Genomic DNA, 21,090 nt, shown 5'->3' on the forward strand with positions numbered 1-21,090 from the left:
AGCAGTTGCTGCAGGTGATCCTTTTCCTATACCAATAGTTGTTGCTGTTGTAGCAGCCTACAATACATAAGAAAAAATATAATGAGAGAAAAAAATTAAAGCAAATAAAAGAGAATTAAAATACTAGTAAATTACAAGTCAAATGTTACCTTTGTAGATCCTTTTGGTCTTCCTCTTCTTTTACTTGTGCTTGGTGCTGCTGAAGAAGAAGCCACACTAGTTCTAGTGAAACTTGAATTCAATGGACAACTTCTTTTATTATGACCCTTGTTATGACATGTGCTGTAAGTCATCTCAACACCTCTCTTTGATAACTTTCCAGTCCTGTTTTCATTCTGTTTTTTTTTCTAGATTTACTGGGTCTGCCTGGAAGCTTTCTTATTGTAGGTGGTATAACAGAAAGATTGGTTGAATTGGGCCACATTTTCATACCAGTAACAGGCTGAATGAAGTAACTATAAGTCTTGAGGTAAGTTTCCTTAGTATACCAATGTGCAACATAGTTAATGGGTTCTAGCCTTCTAAAGTATAGTGCAGTTATGGCATGACAACAAGGTATACCTTTTAAAATCCAAGACCTACATGTACAAGTATTATCCCTCAAATTCACTATAAAAGTATTTCTCCATCTATCCTTAACTTCAAAACCAAATTCACCATTCCACTCAAGAGTACACTTCATTGCTTTTGATGTGTTCTCTTGCAACACTTTTAGTGCCATAGGAGGAATATCAGTAGTCCATGTTTCAGAAAGCTGTCTCAACTATTCTATTTTTCTCATCACCTTAACCCTTATTTCCTCAATCATTGATATGATAGTCTTGTATCTTTCCCCTAGTATCCATGAGTTGAAGCTTTTAGCCATTTTATTGTCAACACTATCACAACAACTGTGATATTTGAAGTAAACCTTAGACCACCTTTCTATGTTGTACCACAGAAGATCTCCAAAAATTTTATCTCCTAACATCTCCATATGATCCAAATTTCTTCTTAATTCTTGCTCATATGTAGATTTGTCATACTTCCAAAAATAGTTTCTTCTTTCAATACCTCTCCAATCCTTAGACCAGTTGGCTAGAATATGTCTAGCACACATTTTTTGCTCTGCATTTGGCAGTAAATCTGAAATTGCACTGTCAAGACCCTTAAACAAAATAAAATATATCAGTTGACATAAGTATAAAATAGGTCCCAAAAAAAATTCAGAAAATGAATACGAGAAAATATATGAGGTTACCTTCTGCATATCAGTAATAGTAGTCACTTCAGACTTATCTCCTAGCTCAAGATCATTTTTCAGAAGTCTAACAAATTATCTCCAAGTGAATTTGTTTTCAACTTCAACCACTGCCCAAGCTAGTGGTAGCATCTGGTTATTCCCATCCTTACAAACAGCCACAAGTAATTGATCCTCACAAACATCTTTCAAAAAACAACCATCAATCTCAATACATCTCCTGGCACCAGCTTTGAATGCTCTCTTCAAAGCATCAAAACATATGTAAAACTATTGGAACTGTTTTCTTCCATCTCCAAAAGTTTCTTCACTAAGCCTCACTACACATGTACTACCTAGATTGGTCTTTAAAAGCTCATCCCTATAATCCAAAATTCTTTTGAACTCCTCCACATGATCACCCATAATTTGCTGCAACACAATATTTCTAGCTTTTCTGTAATACCCCAAGAAATTTTTCGTTGAAATTTTGTGTGTAAACGTGTTGGGTTCTATCTTCTAGAATAAATTATAAATTTTTCGTGCACAATGTCTTAGATTATGACTTACAATTGCATAGAGTATCAAATAATCTTTCCAACGATATGTGGATCATCCAAAACGGACACCCGAGCGACGAGTTATGAACATTCCGATCGAACCATGAATAGTAGTAAACAGTAAAACGTGCAGAAAAAAGTACTGAGGCCTGGCATATTTTTTCTCCAACTTTTAACAAACATAACTCCTTGTACATAATGATCTGGGTGATTTACTATATATCAAAGGAAAGCTCTACGAGTCCTCTTTTCAATGAAATTAGTTTCATCCAATTTGTCTATCGGAGCAAAAAGATATGGTCGATCTACTTCAGCCTAACAAAAGAAAATTTTTGAATCACCTTCAAATGATCATAACTCCTTGTACACAATGATATGGGTGAGATACTATATATCAATGGAAAGATATGAGAGTTCTCTTTCTAATGAAATTGATTTCATCCAATTTGGATATCGAAGTAAAACGTTATGGCTGATCTACTTCAGACTATCAAAACAGTCCACCAAAGGACAGATTCAAGAATTATTTAAATTTTTAGGGGCGTTTTGGTCATTCTCCCTCACCCAAAATCCGTCCAAACCCTATATTAAAGCCTATTAGAAGCATTATATGTTATATTTCATCAAATTCCCTCAAAAAGAAAACCCTAAGCTCCTGCATCCAACTTCAAGAACCTCCAAAGTTCACCATTAATTCTGTAAATTTATTCAAGATTCCAAGTTTCTAGTTCAAGAATTCCAAGAACCATCATTCAAAGGCACGATTAACATCTCAAAAATGAGTATTGGTCTAAAGTTCATCATTTAAGGTATGTGGGGTTTTTCAACAAGAACTCCCTTTCGTTCTTGTGCCCAAAAGTAATTTTCTTTACAAAGGCATGATTTTTATTTGATTTTTATGAATTTGAAGCATGAACCCATATCTTATGATAATTATTATGAAATCTTGATGTTTATGATTTTGAAAGATGAATTTACATGTGTGGAGATATAAAGAATGAATCTTGAATGATATTTATCATGATTTTGATATTTGGGTCATGAATCCCCATTGAAAATTATGTTTTTTTAAGAAAGTGCGTGTTATAAGCACGTTGATATTGAATATTTGAGATATTTTGAATGATTTGACCTTTTGATCTTAATGGAGTTGTTTTGAACTTGAGTGTGAAAGAAATCCACAACGTGCTTGATTTTGATAGATGGGAAGCATGATGGCTCCCGATGTATATTTATATATTACTAAAATTATTTTGTTGTGGATTGTCTTTGAAATAATCTGAGCTAAGTTTGGGAGAAATCTTTAGCACTGAGTGGGAGGTATAAAGCGACCTTACTTCCCTAGAACTACGTGTCCCCGTAGGAGTGAGCCTGAGGATGATTTATATAGTGATCACTAGTTTGTGTGAATTTGATATCGATAGTCCTACTCCGATGGCAAGGATAGGATGGCTCTCCCCAACGTGGGTTGTAAGTTGGACTCCATGTAGCTCACATGGTTTATGTCGGTTATAGGATCTCCCAGTGCGTGTGTGTTTCATTATGTCTATGGTGAACGGTGAAGTGATTTGAAAGTGGAATTATGAAAGTTATTCTTTTAAAAGATTTAATTGATATTTACATTATGAGAATTGATATTCTTGATGAACTGAAAGTGATTGACAAATTATATGATGACTCGCATGTGTTATTATACTTATTTCATCCTCTCATGATTATGATAATTTTTTTCGGGCTATGTGAGTCTTTCATACATCCTGCATATTTCTTATAAATATTTATGATGATGATGTTTATAAAACTGCATACACCCCTATATACTCGGTTCCTTTCCATAGTACTGACCCACATCTTCAGATGTGGGCTGTATTTTCTCAGAATATAGGTTCAGGTGCTCAGTTTCAGGTTCAACAGTGATTCTTCGAGCACGCTGTTCTACATCCTCTGTCGTGGTGAGTCTTCATGTTCCGAGGATGTGATGTCTGATGTTGGTTTCATGGAATTGTTTACATTTGATAACTGAGTATGAGTTAGTTGAGGCATGTCTCAATGGCTCGCTGGTTTTATTGATTTTCTTAGAGGCTTGTCAGACTAGTATAGATGTTGGGAGTTGACTAATAAGTCATATTTTGTTATCTTTTTGAAATTCTCTTATTCTTGGATGATGATTACTCTGTTGATATTTGAGGGTTATTTATGAAAACCCTATTGATTCATGTTAAACTGAATGAAAAAGGCTCAAAGGGTTAGCTTGGGGCTACTCGTAGCCTCAAGCATCGTGTGACGCTTCGGGACCCATTTTCTGGGATGTTACAAACTTGGTATCAGAGCCTAAGGTTTTAAGGTGTCCTAGGGAGTCTGACAAGCCACATTAAGTAGAGTCTTGATCATTAGTGTGTAGATCGCCACATCTATGAATAAGAGGCTACAAGACATTTTAGGAAAAAGTGTGATTCTTTCTTTCAGAAGTCTATCATGCTTAAAATATCTCTCTCTGCTATTGATTTGTGCTTTCCTCTTTTAGGAATATGCCTCCACATCAAGCGAGAAGAAATAATGATGGTCAGCAACCTCAACCCGCTGACCCATTGAATGAAAACGTGTCTCATGCTAAATTTCGAGCAGTCTTTCAGGAATTGGCCCAAGCTGTTACTGCAAATGTTCAGGCCAACCCGGCCTTGACTCCACAACAGAAGGGAGGTGATTCAGCTGCTGCCAGGATCCGTGACTTCATACGGATGAATTCGACAAAATTCTATTGGTCCAAATCTGATGAGGATCTAAGGTTATTTTTAGAGGAGGTGCGGAAGATTACTCAGGTGATACATGTATCTGAGGAGCATAGTATGGAGTTGGCTGCGTATAGGTTGAAAGACCTTGCTTATGACTGGGTTGTTGCTTGGAGGAAAGGTAGAGGTGAGGGAGTTGTACCTACGACTTGGCAAGAGTTCCAGGATACATTCCTGGATAAGTTTTTCCCTTTGGATATGAGGGAGGCGAAGGTGGAAGAGTTTATGAACCTGTGACAGGTCTCTATGACTGTTAGGGAGTACTGTCTAAAGTTCAATCAATTGGCCAAGTATGCTCCTGATTTAGTGGCTGATAATCGGGCTAGTATGAGTAAGATTGTGACTGGAGTGTCTAGTTATGTGGTTAAGGAGTGTAGGTTTGCTATGCTGAATAGTGAGATGAATCTTTCTAGGCTGATAACTCATGCCCAATAGATTGAGGTAGACAAGATTAAGGAGAAAGATAGAATGAGGGGGAATAATAAAGCTAGGTCCGAGCAGCACGGACAGGGCCAGACTAGATAGCAGGAAGGGAGTCGCCTTCAGTATCAGGATTGTTCGTCTATGCCAGCACTGCCATCTGCTAGTGCTCCCGTGCCTAGAGGTAGGCAGGAGCAAGGTAGCAGGTCATATGAATCCAGGTCCCAGTACAGTGCTGGCAGTAAGCCAAATCATCCCTTGTGTCCTAAGTGTGATAGGGCTCATTCGGGTGAGTGTTGGGGTGAAAAGAGGGGTTGCTTCAGGTGTGGTGACATGGGTCACAGAGTTAGAGATTGTCCACAGGATGTACAAGGGTATCATGACTATCGCCCTCAGACCCAGACCCAGACTGTTAGTGCTCTAGTTTCAGCGACTCGCCCAACCCAACCTCAGGGCGCCTCTTCTAAAAATGCTGGCAGGCAATGCCAGAATAGATTCTATGCTTTACTGTCCCACCAGGAACCGGAGGACTCTCCCGATGCTGTTATTGGTATGCTTCGTATATTTCAGTTTGATGTGTATGCTTTGTTGGATCCTGGATCCAGTTTCTCATATGTTACACCTTTGATTGCTGTGAATTTTGAAATGAGTCCTGAGATTATTCCTGAGCCTATCCTAGTTTCTACCACAATGGGTAATTTGATTGTTTCCCAGAAAGTGTATAAAAAGTGTCCTGTTACCATTCTTCATAGAGTTTTGTTGGCTGATCTGATTGAGTTAGACATGGTAGATTTTGATGTGATTATGGGTATGGACTGGCTGTATTCTTCTTATGCCTCTATTGATTGTCGAACCCGAGTGGTCAAGTTTCAGTTTTCGGGTGCATCCATGTTTGAGTGGTCTGGGAATTCTGTGTCACCCAAGAGTCATTTTATCTCTTACCTCAAAGTTAGAAAGCTTATTTCCAAGGGGTGTATTTACCATTTAGTTAGAGTCAAAGACACTAAATCTGAGACTCTAACTCTCCAGTCTGTTAACGTCGTTAATGAGGTTTCTGATGTCTTTCTGGATGATCTCCCATGGATACCTCCTGATAGAGAGATAGAGTTCGGGTTTGATTTTCTTCTCGATACTCAGCCCATTTTTATTCCTCCTTACCGTATGGCCCCTGCAGAACTTAAGGAGTTAAAAGAGCAACTCAAAGATCTACTAGATAAGGGTTTCATAAGGCCCAGTGTTTCTCCTTGGGGTGCTCCTGCGTTGTTTGTGAGAAAGAAAGATGGCTCTTTGCGTATGTGCATTGATTACTGCCAACTGAATCAAGTCACCGTAAAAAATAAGTACCCCCTTCCGAGAATAGATTATTTGTTTCACCAATTGCAAGGTGCAAGTTATTTCTCAAAGATAGACCTTCATTTCAGCTATCATCAACTCAAAGTTAGGGAGTGTGACATCCCAAAAACCACTTTCCAAACTCATTATGGCCATTTTGAGTTTCTTGTTATGTCTTTCGAGTTAACTAATGCCTCAGCAGCTATCATGGACCTCATAAATCGAGTGTTCAGACCATATCTAAATATGTTTATCATAGTTTTCATCAATGATATACTGGTGTACTCTCGTAGTGAGGATGAACATTCTGATCATCTCCGAACTGTCTTGCAAACCCTTAAAGATCACAAGTTGTTTGCCAAGTTCAGTAAGTGTGAGTTTTGGCTAAGGTCAGTTTCTTTTCTGGGTTATATCATTTCTTTCGAGGGTATTAGAGTTGATCCTCAAAAGATCGAAGCTGTTAGAAATTAGCCTAGACCTATTTTTCCGACTGATATCCGAAGTTTCTTGGGTTTAGCTGGCTATTACCACCGTTTTATTGAGGGTTTCTCCTCTATAGCGTCTCCTATTACTCGGTTAACCCAAAAGAAAGTGAAGTTCTTGTGGTTCGAATCTTGTGAGAAGAGTTTTCAGGAGTTGAAGACTCGACTCACTTTAACCCCTATTTTGACTTTGCCTGATAGTGTTGATGGTTTTGTGGTGTACTGTGATGCTTCGAGAGTTGGGTTGGATTGTGTATTAATGCAGAAGGGTAAGGTGATAGCTTATGCTTCTAGACAGTTGAAACCCCATGAGAAAAATTACCCCACCCATGACCTTAAGTTGGCTGCTGTTGTGTTTGCTTTGAAAATCTGGAGACACTATTTGTATGGTATCCATGTTTATGTTTTCACTGATCATAAGAGTCTGCAGTATGTGTTTACCCAGAGAGAATTGAATCTTAGGCAGAGACATAGTTAGAATTGTTAAAGGACTATGATATGAGTGTGCTGTACCATCTGGGCAAGGCCAATGTTATGGTCGATTCCCTAAGTAGAGTGTCCACGGGTAGTGTTTCGCATGTGGTAGAAGGTAAAAAAGAGTTGGCTCGTAATGTACATCGTTTGGCTAGATTGAGGGTTAGGTCGTTTGACTCTGCTGAAGGTACTATAGGGGTTCAGAGTGGTTCTGAATCCTCCTTGGTTTCGGAAGTGAAGGAAAAGCAATACTTAGATACTAGTTTGGTCAGACTGAAGGAGTCAGTTAAGGACTTTCCCCCAAGGGGGAGATGGTGTGTTGAGATTGCAAGGTAGATTGTGTGTCCCGAATGTTGATGATCTAAGACAGAGAATTATGGCTGAAGTGCACGGGGCGCGATATTCTATTCATCCTGGTGCCACCAAGATGTACCGAGACTTGCAGGAAATCTATTGGTGGAGTAGCATGAAGAAAGATATAGCAGCGTTTGTAGCTAAGTGTGCAACAGGCCAACAGGTTAAGGTTGAACACCAAAGACCTGGTGGTATGATGAAAGAGTTTAGTATTCCCACCTGGAAGTGGGAAGAGATAAATATGGACTTCATGATTGGTTTACCTCCTTCCTAACGCCATCATGATTCCATTTGGGTTATGGTTGATAGGTCGACTAAGTCTGCTCATTTCTTGCCTGTTTATACTTTATATACTGCTGAGGATTACGCTAGATTGTATATTCGAGAGCTAGTCAGACTGCATGGAGTTCTCTTGTCTATCATTTCGGATAGGGGTACTCAGTTCACTTCGCAATTTTGGAAAGCTTTTTAGAAGGGTCTTGGTACCCAAGTGCTTTTGAGTTTTTCTTTTCATCCGAAAACTGATGGTCAGGCTGAGCAAACCATCCAGACCTTAGAGGATATGTTGAGAGCTTGTACACTTGACTTTAAGGGAAGTTGGGATGATCACTTACCGTTGATAGAATTTGCTTACAATAACAGTTTCCACTCTAGTATTGGCATGGCTTCGTTTGAAGCTTTATATGGGAGGAAGTGTAGATCACCCATAGGTTGGTTCGAGGTGGGTGAAGCGGTTGTAAGTGGTCCTGATTCGGTATTTGAGGCTATGGAAAAAGTTAAGTTGATTAGGGAAAGGTTGAAAACTGCGCAGAGTCGTCAGAAGTCATATGCGGATGTTAGAAGGAGAGACCTTGAGTTTGAAGTTGGTGACCTAGTGTATCTAAAAATTTCACCCATGAGGGGGGTGAAGAGATTCGAAAAGAAAGGGAAGCTTAGTCCCCGTTATGTTAGACCTTACAAAATTCTTAGCCGTGTTGGTAAGGTAGCTTATAAGGTCGAGTTGCCTTCTGAGTTGTCCTCTGTTCATCCAATATTCCATGTCTCCCTGCTTAGAAAGCATATTACTGATGTTGTGCTAGTGGATTCCTCTGTGAGTGCTGACATTCCAGAAAATCTTTCTTTTGATGAGATTCCTGTTGAGATTCTTGATTTCGGTGTCCGAAGCCTAAGGAACAAAGAAGTTCCCTTGGTCACGGTGTTGTGGCGAAACCAATCTGTTGAGGGTGCAACTTGGAAAGCTAAGGCGGATATGCGATCCAACTACCCGCACCTATTTTCTGGGAACTCCGATCAAGCAGAAGGTACCGTTCTTTCCTAAATCATGCACTTTTGATAAAAGTTGCAGCAGTTTAGCTATCATTTATTTTGTGCTCAGCTATAGTTTCTTGAATTTATGCATTCTATGTTGCATTTGGAGTGAGAAACGATGTGGTGATGAGTCTAACGAATGGTTTCAGTTGTATGCTCTATTCCCTATCTAATCTTGGCATGTCTAGCATCATTCAAGAATGGATGTTTCCAAGGGGGGATGATGTAATACCCCGGGAAATTTTTCGTTGAAATTTTGTGCGTAAACGTGTTGGGTTCTATCTTCTAGAATGAATTATAAATTTTTCGTGCACAATGTCTTAGATTATGACCTACCATTGCATAGAGTATCAAATAATCTTTCCAACGATATGTGGATCATCCAAAACGGACACCCGAGCGACGAGTTATGAACATTCCGATCGAACCATGAATAGTAGTGAACAGTAAAACGTGTAGAAAAAAGTACTGAGGCCTGGCGTATTTTTGCTCCAACTTTAAATGATCACAACTCCTTGTACATAATGATCTGGATGATCTACTATATATCAACTAAAATCTCTGTGAGTCCTCTTTCCAATGAAATTAGTTTCATCCAATTTGTCTATCGGAGCAAAAAGATATGGTCGATCTACTTCAGCCTATCAAAAGTAAATTTTTGGGTCAACTTCAAATGATCATAACTCCTCATACACAATGATCTGGATGAGATAATATATATCAACGGAAATATATGAGAGTCCTCTTTCTAATGAAATTGGTTTCATCCAATTTGGATATCGGAGTAAAACGTTATGGTTGATCTACTTCAGACTATCAAAATAGTCCACCAAAGGACAGATTCAAGAATTATTTGATTTTTTAGGGGCGTTTTGGTCATTTTCCCTCACCCAAAATCCGTCCAAACCCTATATTAAAGCCTATTAGAAGCATTATATGTTATATTTCATCAAATTCCCTCAAAAAGAAAACCCTAAGCTCCTGCATCCAACTTCAAGAACCTCCAAAGATCACCATTAATTCTGCAAATTTATTCAAGATTCCAAGTTCCTAGTTCAAGAACTCCAAGAACCATCATTCAAAGGCACGATTAACATCTCAAAAATGAGTATCGATCTAAAGTTCATCATTTAAGGTATGTGGGGTTTTTCAACAAGAACTCTCTTTCGTTCTTGTGCCCAAAAGTAATTTTCTTTACAAAGGCATGATTTTTATTTGATTTTTACGAATTTGAAGCATGAACCCATATCTTATGATGATTATTATGAAATGTTGATGTTTATGATTTTGAAAGATGAATTTACATATGTGGAGATATAAAGCATGAATCTTGAATGATATTTATCATTATTTTGATATTTGGGTCATGAATTCCCATTGGAAATTGTGTTTTTTAAGAAAGTGTGTGTTATAAGCACGTTGATGTTGAATATTTGAGGTATTTTGAATGATTTGACCTTTTGGTCTTAATGGAGTTGTTTTGAACTCGAGTATGAAAGAAATCCACAACGTGGTTGATTTCGATAGATGGGAAGCATGATGGCTCCCAATGTATATTTATATATTACTGAAATTGTGTTGTTGTGGATTGTCTTTGAAATGATCTGAGCTAAGACCGGGAGAAATCTTTAGCACCGAATGGGAGGTATAAAGCAACCTTACTTCCCTAGAACTACGTGCCCCCGTAGGAGTGAGCCTGAGGCTGATTTATATAGTGATCACTAGTTTGTGTGGATTTGATATTGATAGTCCTACTCCGATGGCAAGGATAGGACGGCTCTCCCCAACGTGGGTTGTACGTTGGACTCCATGTAGCTCACATGGTTTATATCGGTTATAGGATCTCCCAGTGTATGTGTGTTTCCTTATGTCTATGGTGAACGGTGAAGTAATTTGAAAGTGGAATCGTGAAAGTTATTCTGTCGAAAGATTTAAATGATATTTACATTATGAGAATTGATATTCTTGATGAACCGAAAGTGATTGACAAATTATATGATGATTCACATGTGTTAATATACTTATTTCATCCTCTCATGATCATGATGATTTCTTCGGGCTATGTGAGTCTTTCATATATCCTGCATATTTCTTATAAATATCTATGATGATGATGTTTATAAAACTGCATACACCCCCATATACTCGGTTCCTTTCCATGGTACTGACCCACATCTTCGGATGTGGGCTGCATTTTCTTGAAATGTTGGTTCAGATGCTCAGTTCCAGGTTCGACAGTGATTTTTCGGGCACGCTGTTCTACATCCTCTATCATGGTGAGTCCTCATGTTCTGAGGATGTGATGTTTGATATTGGTTTCACAGAATTGTTTACATTTGATAACTGAGTATGATTTAGTTGGGGCATGTCTCAATGGCTCGCTGGTTTTATTGATTTTCTTAGAGGCTTGTCAGACTAATATAGATGTTGGGGGTTGACTAATAAGTCATATTTTGTTATCTTTCTGAAATTCTTTTATTCTTGGATGATGATTACTCTGTTGATATTTGAGGGTTATTTATGGAAACTCCGTTGATTCGTGTTAAACTGAATGAAAATGGCTCAAAGGGTTAGCTTGGGGCTACTCGTAGCCTCACGCACCGTGTGACGCTCCGGGACCCGTTTTCCGGGGCGTTACATTTTCTTGCTACAGTCCTCCCTATATATACCTCCAAATCATTTTTTACTAACTCTTGAATCTGAAAAACTCTAATTCCAGGTTCTGATGTCATTCTGTCCCTGCATCTTTCTGCCAAGTACTTAGAATTCACTAATTTATTCTTTGTTGTAGCATTACACTTGCGGATTGGAATGTAGTTTTTAACTAGAAAATCTGTAGTCCTAGAATCAATGCTTGCAAACAACAACCATAGACAACCATCTACATACTTTACTCTAACCCTTTTTTATTCAATCACAAACTTATTTAGCTCTACATGTTTTTGAACAGCATATCTAGTAAGAGCTTTTCTTAACTCTCCAACATTTGCAAAACAAAGTCCAAGCTCCCAAACTGTTAATTTACAAGTAGGATCAAACATAATCCTCTTATAATTTCTTTTTGCTCTCCTTATTTTTGCTTCTCTTCTAGCAGGTTGTTCAACCTCAGCATCCCTATAAATATCCTGATCAGGATCTATTTCAAAACTTACCTCATCATCTGAACCAATATATGGCTCATCTTCAGCTATCTTGCCCTCTAGACTATTTTTCTTCTTGGATAAAATTGCATCATATCCACATCCACTCCCTTTTTACCTAAGCTAACACCTCTTGCTCTAGGCTCTTGTTTTTTTCTCTTTTTGGTTTTATCAGATCTCTTCTTTTTGACAGCCCTCTTTTGTTCCCTCAGAATCCTTACCTTCCCATGAACATCACTACCATACTCATCATCTTCACCTTCATCAAAGAAATCACAATAATCTAATTTTTCACTAACATCACTTTCACTTTCCCAATCTGATGGAATGACTGGGACATCTGCTACAGTAACAAAAGCAGTGTCACCTAAATTCTGATTAATACCAGCAGAAACACCACCCAAATTCTCACCAGTAGCAGAAACACCATTTACACTACCCAAATCATCACTCCTACCACTACCACCACCACCACCTAAGTCCTCACCCCTAGCAGCAACACTATTAGCACCAAAGTCCCCATCAGCAACAAAAAAATCACTGTCACAACCAGCTAAGTACTGAGCCCTAGCAACACCACCACCATTACCCAAGTCCCCACCAATAGTAGAAACACCACCACAACCTAAGTCCTCACCCCTAACAACAACACCAACATCACCAAAGTCCCCACTACTAGCAAAAAAATGACTACCACCCCCACCTAAGTTCTCACCCCTAGCAGCAACACCACCATCACCCAAGCCCACACTAATAGCAAAAACACCACCACTACAACCACCTAAGTCCTTACCAATAGAAGAAACTCATCACCATCACCTAGGTCTTCATCCCAATCTGCAGTACCACAACTACTCAAGTTTTTAGTAAAAGTAGGTTCATGAGGTATTGCAGCTTCTACAAAATCCTCTTCAAACCCTAAATCATCACAGTCCCCTAAGTCTTTACTTAACTCTTTATCAAAATCAGGACAAGATTCTCCTCCCACATGGGAGTCATATTCAATAGATGGGACCACATTTGTCACATCAACTAAATGTGTCAAATATAACTCAATAACATCTCCATTTCTAAGTAGAGGTAAAATAGCCAAAATATCCCTATCACATGTTACTATTACTAATTTTTTTCTTTTGGGAGGTCTGAGATAAACAATACACGAGGAACAATTATACCCAATTTCCTTCACGATATCAATAAATTCAAAGTAAGAAAGTTTGTCTACATCCACATTGAAACAGTCAGTAACAGTACCTCCATGATACTTAATACTCGATTTTTGTTGTAATTTGCCTCCATGGTGAAACCTCAATGTAACATACACAAAATCCATGGTTAATCTGAAGAAAAATTAAAAAAATAGCAGCTTAGAATTATTCACGGTAAAAACCCTAATATCAAAGTAAAACAACCCTAATAATTACCTGAGTAGCCAAATTTCGTCACGGAGCAACCATGGATTTCATAAAAAGCCACAGAAATAACTTAATTTGAAGTGAAATCGAGTGAAACCGACTGAAATCGAGTGAAATCTACTGAAATCGAGTGAAATCGGCTAAAATAGAGAGGTTTAGAGAGAGAGAAAACTGAAATAGGTTATTTTTTAGGTTTTCGGGTATTTGATTAGAGTTGGTCAGGTTATAAACGAGAAAGGGTCGAGTTATAACATCAACCAATCAAAGGGCGCGTGCTTAACAACACCCAGCCTTGACTTGGGTTAGGCTGTTAAGGGGTTGAAATAATTCACTTTAAAGATGTTAAGGGGGTAAATAAACGAAAGTTAAGTGCTAAAGTGAGTTGGGGGGACAAGTTCAGGGGAAAAATATGTCTTTTCTCTAAATAAAATTGTATAATAAAATAAAGTAGTGTGAACAAGGGAATACTTTCTTAACAGAACTGCGAATTCAATTTTTAGTGGTACGTCCACGGCAAAAGATTTTGACAATATAATTCATTTGAATGTTATCTTAATTCCTTTTTAGCCTTTATGTTGTTAACCAGAAAGATGATAATAACATAACAGATATACTGAGGTTCCTTGAAAGAAATGTTGAAAGGGAAAAAAACAGAAGAAAACATTCTTGGAGAGAAAATATGTCTGTGACATGCACTAGCATTTGTTCAACTCCATAGAAAAAATAGGAGTTAAGAGAGGTTATATCCTCACCGGTAAAGTTGTTGTCATGTGACCGGCCAGGAGGTCACGGGTTCAAGCCTTGAAAACAGGCTCTAACAGAAATGCAAGATAAGACTGCGTACAATACATCCTTCTGGTGGGCTCTTCTCCATATCCTGCACATAGCGGAAGCTTTAGTGCACCGAACTGCCTTTTTGTGTTATAATTATGGCAATAATCATTCTTTCTTTCGGCTAGCTTTTAGGATGTGAATGAGGCTTAAGACCTAATTTAACGCACGCATATACAATTGAGATCTAATTAAGTGAAGAATCAAACTAAAGAGGAATGTTTGTGAATTGAATCCATACATATGTGCTAGGGTATGTACATTATACCAAACGATGTCCACATTCATGCTGCAACATGTTTATTAATTATGCAAACTTGTTACATGTGTAATCAATTCGAATTCCATTCAACGCATTTGTAAACAAATTAACTACTTGTTCTTCTCATGTCTTCACATAATTAGTGAAAATCAAGTTCTCCAAAATTTTCTCACGATAAAAATGACAGTTGAGGTTTTAGTTCTTTTCTGATCATAAACTGAATTGAGGCGATATTAAGGACTGTACCAAAATGTTTTATTGGGTAGTAACTAGTATGCTTCAACCTTTGCCCTAATTTCATGTCCACAAAATCTTACACGTATAGATTGTGCCATAACTTTATATCCAAATTTTGAGATATGGATCATGATATTACATTTTGTTTCTTACTTCTCTATGATATGAAGTTTCCACTAACAAAAAGACAATAGCCAATAGTGTACTTCATCTTTGATCATGTCCAATCTGCATCTACAAAATTTGCTCAATATGAGTATGATAGTGATTGCTACATAATATGTCATGTCCAGGAGCATTTAAGCAAAAAAATTATTTCAGAGTTGCAAAAATTTGACTGTTGATATAGACAAACAAGCTAACCACACTTAAAAAGTAATCGAATAAACTTTCATAAGTTACACATTCTAAAACTTTTCGTCCAAGAAAATGGAGCAACTAATAAGTGGTTTAGGTGTTTGTCCAACCAATTTGGAGCTCAAATTTAAAGTTTCATTTGAAATCTTTGTTTATGACATTAGAATAGAACTTTTACTTCAATTTGAAAGTTTGATTTCAAATCTCTAATCCTACTAAAAGGTAGGATTTCAATCTTTTTGAAATTTAAAATTTGACCTATAAATTTATATTTTGCAAAAAAAAATAATAATAATAATTTCAAACTTTTACAAAAAAAAATTCATACTTGAGGTGAAGAGATTATTATACCATGTGAATGATTATATTCAAAACAACTATTACAACTATTGTTAATTTATTGGACCAGTAAATTTTTGTAAAATTATGCGTATTTGAAATTTTGAAATAACAAATAATGGCAAACATTTAAATCTAAAAGAAACATGGAGATATGCAGTGATGCAACCGCCTTAAGCTTAGGATATTTGCGACCGCCTTAAGCTTAGGATATTCTCATACCTTATTTACGAACTATAGTTTGCTCTAAGATGGTAAGAATTGAAGAAGTTTTGATGATTTTCAGAAATTGAGTGATTTTCATGTTTATGGGAAAAAAGGGGAAAAAGGGTTAAAAAAAAAAAAAAAAAAACACCCTCTATTTTCATATATTGGTTAACGTTGTGCTATAGGGCTAAATATAATCCTATCGTAAACAAATTTCACATGTATGCACCTCTAATGGATTTTCCCAAATCAATAAAAATCACCTAAATTTCAATTGAAACTACCCTATTCTCTCTTTTAACCCGAATCCGAACTACTAAATTAAATAAATCCATACCAAATTAAATCTCAAAATCCATCTCTCCAATCTTCTATTTTTGATATCTAAAACTGTATGTCTAAGCAAAATATCAACTTCAAATCAACCCGATCATGACCAAACGCCCCAAGTTTAAATTTCACACCCCATCACCTACAAGAACTTATGTATGATGAGTGGAAAAAAGAGTAACTGACCTCTTAAATTTAGTTAAAAAATTAGCCAATTCTATGTTTAACAAAGTTGCAAAATGGAGTACTTTTAGCAGTACGTTTAGAGAGTAGACAACCAAATATTTGATTTGAATTCTAGTTTCCTGTTTTCCCTTTATGTACCAGAAAGATGATAATGACATAACAGATAACAGGACATACGGAAAGAAAGAAGAAAACACTTAAAAGTGAGAAAAATATATATGTCAGTTTCAAGTATCAAGTTGGTCACATGCACAAGCATTTGTTCACTTGTATGATTAATTGCACATGTAGTATGTTCCCTGCCCAGAATCAAATACAACTGTCAAGTGCATGTCTTTCACTTTGTCTTTACTACCTAAAATGACCATAACACACACTTCACTTTATTATAATTTTTTGTATTAACCCTCTTTTAGTGCATTTGTTTGCCAATACAATTGATCTCAACCACATACTTCTTCTTCCTCACCTTTTTTATGTCCCTTTCTTCATTGCTGTCTCTTTAATATATAGGTGGCAAATGGGCGTCACAGACTGAATTTGGACGGGTCAAGATGGGCTGAGTTAATAAATGGACGGCCAATACCCACATACTTAGTTTTTCACTACCAACGTTCTTCAACGGAATTATGATTAGATAAGAAATGCTAACAATGTAAAAGAATATTCATCTATTTGTGTAAGCATTGGACTCATTCAGCTCGACACAATTTGAAACTTCAGTCTTCAAGATAGTGGCTATTTTACAAAGACAGTTGAAAAGTGGCTAGTAATTGCTATTTCTATATTAGCCTTAAATATTGTTATATTGTTGGTCAAATTCAATGAAATAATATTTTGGGCCAAATATATTGACAACCTCTTAAACGCTTGCTAGTATATTTGCTTTAGTTAAACATCTCGACACATGATAAAGTGATCTCATAAGAGAATTCTCGCTCAAGTTTTAGAAAAGCTTTTGAGTGTGTTCTCAACAATTACCTAGATAAATTAATCAATTAAAATATATCATCTCATTTAATTATATACATCAATTAACCTCAATTAGTTGTCCGCTGGCCTATTACAAGTGATACATCTATTTCTACGTGCTCTCGTGACCACCAAACTTATCCTATGGCGACTCTCACGGAGTTGATTCCTCATATGGTTGATACTTAACTAATAGTTATTATTCAGAAAAAGACACTTTCTTTGTCATGTGACTTTCTATGATAATAATTATTAGTTAAGTTACCATTATCTGATAAATCAACCAACTCTCATATGACAATAACAGGCATTTCTTAAAGTGAGAAAGAAAAAGAAAGGGAGAAACCTATGTCATGAGCACTACATATTTAAAAATTGGTGCAACTCAGTGTATAAAACTATATGAACATGCCAACCTGTGTTATTGACAGTGTCCTTATCATACAGATCATTGGAATCTTGACTTGGATAACAAGAAGAAGTATCTAATACAACAGAAAACATTAAAGAAGTAAACTTTTTTTGGCCAGACTGTAAAGCAAAGCAAAAAAGCAGCACCCATCTGTACATACCATTTCATTTCATGAGTTCATCTAAAAGCACCCCTAAAATGTTGCCAAACATGAGAAAATCGAAAAACAGAAGACCCCAAATGCAAGAACCACACATCTAATCCTAACCTGATAACTACATTAACAGGATTAATTCATCGATCTTAAACGACTAATTGTTGCTGTTGCTGCTGCGAAGACGATTCGTCTTCATTGTAACAAATATATTGAAGCTTTGGTGATCTTGATCCTATTAATAAGGAAGAATCTTCAAAATTAATGGGTGGTACTACTACTGGCTGAAGCAACAGCATCTCTTTTTGTAGATAGGCACAATAAGTCTGGAAAGTAGTGGGAGTCACATTTAAGTGAAAACCCAATCCAAATAGGAAATCCACTTCAAGAAAGTTCATCTCTGTGGTACTGATTCCTCCAACTTTTGCATAGTATGCATTATTGTAGTACCTAAAAAAAAAACAATTTGATAACAAAATTAGCTTACACTTTACACTTATTAAAATTATAAAATTTAAGTGTGCTAATCAATTGAGATTAATGGGAATGTAGCTTTCAAATCAAATGAGAACGTGTAATCTTGACCATGCCAACTTAAAAGAATTGGGTGGCTGTATTTGAAAGTGGGCTTAATTTTTAAAATTCAAAATTAAAGGAACAAGCAAGTTGTCATTGTGTTGTCATTAATTGATTTCTTAACTAATCATTAAGCATTTGGTAAGTGTTAATAAGAAAAAACTATCCAAATACATTGCCTTTTTTCTTCTTCTTTTTTCTTTTTGTGCTCTTTGTTTCTTTTTCACCAATTCAAAATATCAATCACCAAGTTAAACTAAATCCATACAAAACTATGGACATACTCTGTTTATGCTCAATTTTCCCGGAATTATGAAAATTCCTACTCCTGTGTTTCAATGTGTTTGCCTGATTTTACTTGATACGGAGTTAAAAAAAAAAAGGAATAATTTTGAATCATGAGGTTTTAAACTAAAAACATATAGAATATACCATATAAACTTTTAATTTTGAGTTATAGAATGGGTCATGCAGAAAAGTTAGAATTAAAAAGTTACCAAAACACAAAAGAAACACTCTTTGCTAAAAAAGAAGTAAGATAGATAAATTAAATCAAAGGAGTAATTCAAAATCAAAACCAAGGAAAATTCATGATTCAATACAAAATTTCCTTGTTCTTTTGATTTTTTACTCAATTTCAAACAAATTGAGATCGGCTATAGCCTATATATACGAATCCACCCTATCAATGTTGATGATTTTCTATTTTTAGAAGGAACATAGCTGATTAAGAGTAAATATAAATATTTATTTTTAAAAAGTCACTTATAAATAACCCATCAAAAACCTACTAGTATTTTTTACCTTCCAAAATTCAGAAATAATAAACTCTAACACCGAACTCTGTTTAAAAGATATATTGAAATTCACTTACATATCATCCATGAATTTGGCAGCAATCATAACACTAGTGATAAGCAGACGATGAATATTGAAGGAGTTGATCGGCAAAGAAGGCTGGCACTGAGTAAATCGATCAAGATAAACATAAGCAACAACGAAACAACAGGGGCTACAATTGGCGTATTTGAATATTCTCTCTAAATAGCTTTGAATTGAGATATTTGGCCTAGTAAGTCCATGGAAAACTGAAATCTTTTGAGGTTGAAATCTGACATTAATATCGTTAGCTTCCGCGACACGTTGGAGGAGAGAAGATAAGTAATCAATGAGTTTTGGCATTAGGTTTTGGTTATGAAGTTCGAGTTCTGCCATTGTTGTTGTTGTTGTTTTGGTTTGGTGTGGAGAAAGAAAGAAAGAAAAAAAGGGAGAAAGGGGATTTGTGTGTTGTGTTGGATGTGTAATGTGTTGGTTTAGATGTTGTAATATATAAGGGATATTTTTCTTTTATTTTTCTTGATTGTTTTGGATGTTGTAATATATAAGGGATGTTTTTTTCTTTTTTTCTTGATTGTTTTGTTTTTTATTTATTAAAAAGAACTTTTTTTTATTTTTTTTTTTGGTTTAAAAGAATTGTTGTATTTAGGGTTTTTTTTTTTGGGTTGTATTTAAGTTTATTTTACTTTACTATGTTGTAACAACCTGTACTACTGTTGGTGGTTATTTTTGGTGGGTAATTTTAGTTTGACAAATATAGCCTTGTGAATTTGAAATATGTCATTTGAGTCCCTGCTGGATTTTTTTATTTTTTTGGGGCAAAACATAAAGGGATTGCTTTGAACTTGACGTGTTTTATTTAATCCATGCTTGAAGTCGTGTTAGTTCTAAATACGGCACTGAATATGACGTTTTGATATTGGACCTTAGTTGGGTGCTTACACGCGTTGTACACATTGAAAATTTAATGTGGTTATCCAGTTAAATGGTACTATATTCTTTGATGATTCGATTGATGTTTGTTACTTTCTACCAGCACAAGTACAGAGTAATTATGTGCTTAGACCAATGTGAACAAATATCGCTTTGCATTTCTTCCTTCTACTTGAATTTGAAAACCTGATCTCTTATGTTTTCATTCGACTATATTGATATCTAGATTACAAATTGAGTTATTATAAATGGTAATTTTGTTTTTTAAAGAATTGTTATTTTTTATCCTTGTGTTTTATATTTGGGGTGTCTTTTGAGCTTGACGGCTTATATGGTATTGAGTTGGATTTTGATTCTTTAATTTGAACTCAAGTTTGTGAGAGTGGGAAAGATTGGTTGGTTTGAGTACTTACCTTTTCTCCTAAGACTTATTAAAGTTATTAATTAGCCCTTTCCCCCCTTTCTTGTGGGAAAAAGTGTTAGAAAAATGATAATGGGGAAAGAGTGATGGACATGCCTTTTAGATTAATTATCATGTGATTACATGTGGATTAGTGTTCCTTACATGTTGGTTGTAGGTCCCATTTTTTCAAATTGGAATGATCTTTCATGTGTTTTGATTCTATGAGCAATTAGGTTACATAATTAGGATTTTGTTTTGCATCTTAATAGCACTTTGGTACATCAATGTTCTTGCTTTTCCAGCCATAATTATAAAATTGTTAGCAAAAAAGATCCCAAAAAGATCACTTAAACAGATAATATGTCCAACAGATCATGTTAAGATCGGCACAATTAGATCTCTCACCTCCAAAATTCAAATTATATTTAATGAGTTTTTAAAATAATAAACTGGTTTCGCTTATTACTGAGAACTTTTGACCAAATGATAAAGTTATATTCTTCTAATCTATAGGTCACGGGTTTGAACCATGCATGGAAGTCGCCACTAATATTTGCATCA

At 36.0% G+C, this 21,090-nt stretch overlaps 1 protein-coding gene across 1 annotated transcript; it reads right to left on the minus strand.

Moving 5' to 3' along the window:
- Positions 1–17,748: 17,748 nt before the first annotated feature.
- On the minus strand, positions 17,749–19,669 carry LOC107852370 (cyclin-U4-1). The gene is made up of 2 exons (XM_016697427.2): positions 19,231–19,669; positions 17,749–18,230 (listed from the first exon to the last, which is right to left on the minus strand). Exons 1-2 carry the CDS (start codon positions 19,569–19,571, stop codon positions 17,930–17,932), a joined length of 642 nt encoding a protein of 213 aa, XP_016552913.1. The 5' UTR covers positions 19,572–19,669; the 3' UTR covers positions 17,749–17,929.
- Between the last annotated feature and the right edge of the window lie 1,421 nt (positions 19,670–21,090).

The sequence above is a fragment of the Capsicum annuum genome, chromosome 8 (assembly GCF_002878395.1).
Source record: "Capsicum annuum cultivar UCD-10X-F1 chromosome 8, UCD10Xv1.1, whole genome shotgun sequence".
Lineage (NCBI taxonomy): Eukaryota > Viridiplantae > Streptophyta > Magnoliopsida > Solanales > Solanaceae > Capsicum > Capsicum annuum.

What these genes read in the sequence shown, in the direction of transcription:
- LOC107852370 (XM_016697427.2), bottom strand. Translation starts at nt 19,571, where the DNA reads ATGGCAGAACTCGAACTTCATAACCAAAACCTAATGCCAAAACTCATT. An exon ending in GCCAAATTCATGGATGATAT is followed by an intron (nt 18,231 to 19,230) that starts GTAAGTGAATTT and finishes TTTTTTTTTTAG; the next exon opens with GTACTACAATAATGCATACT.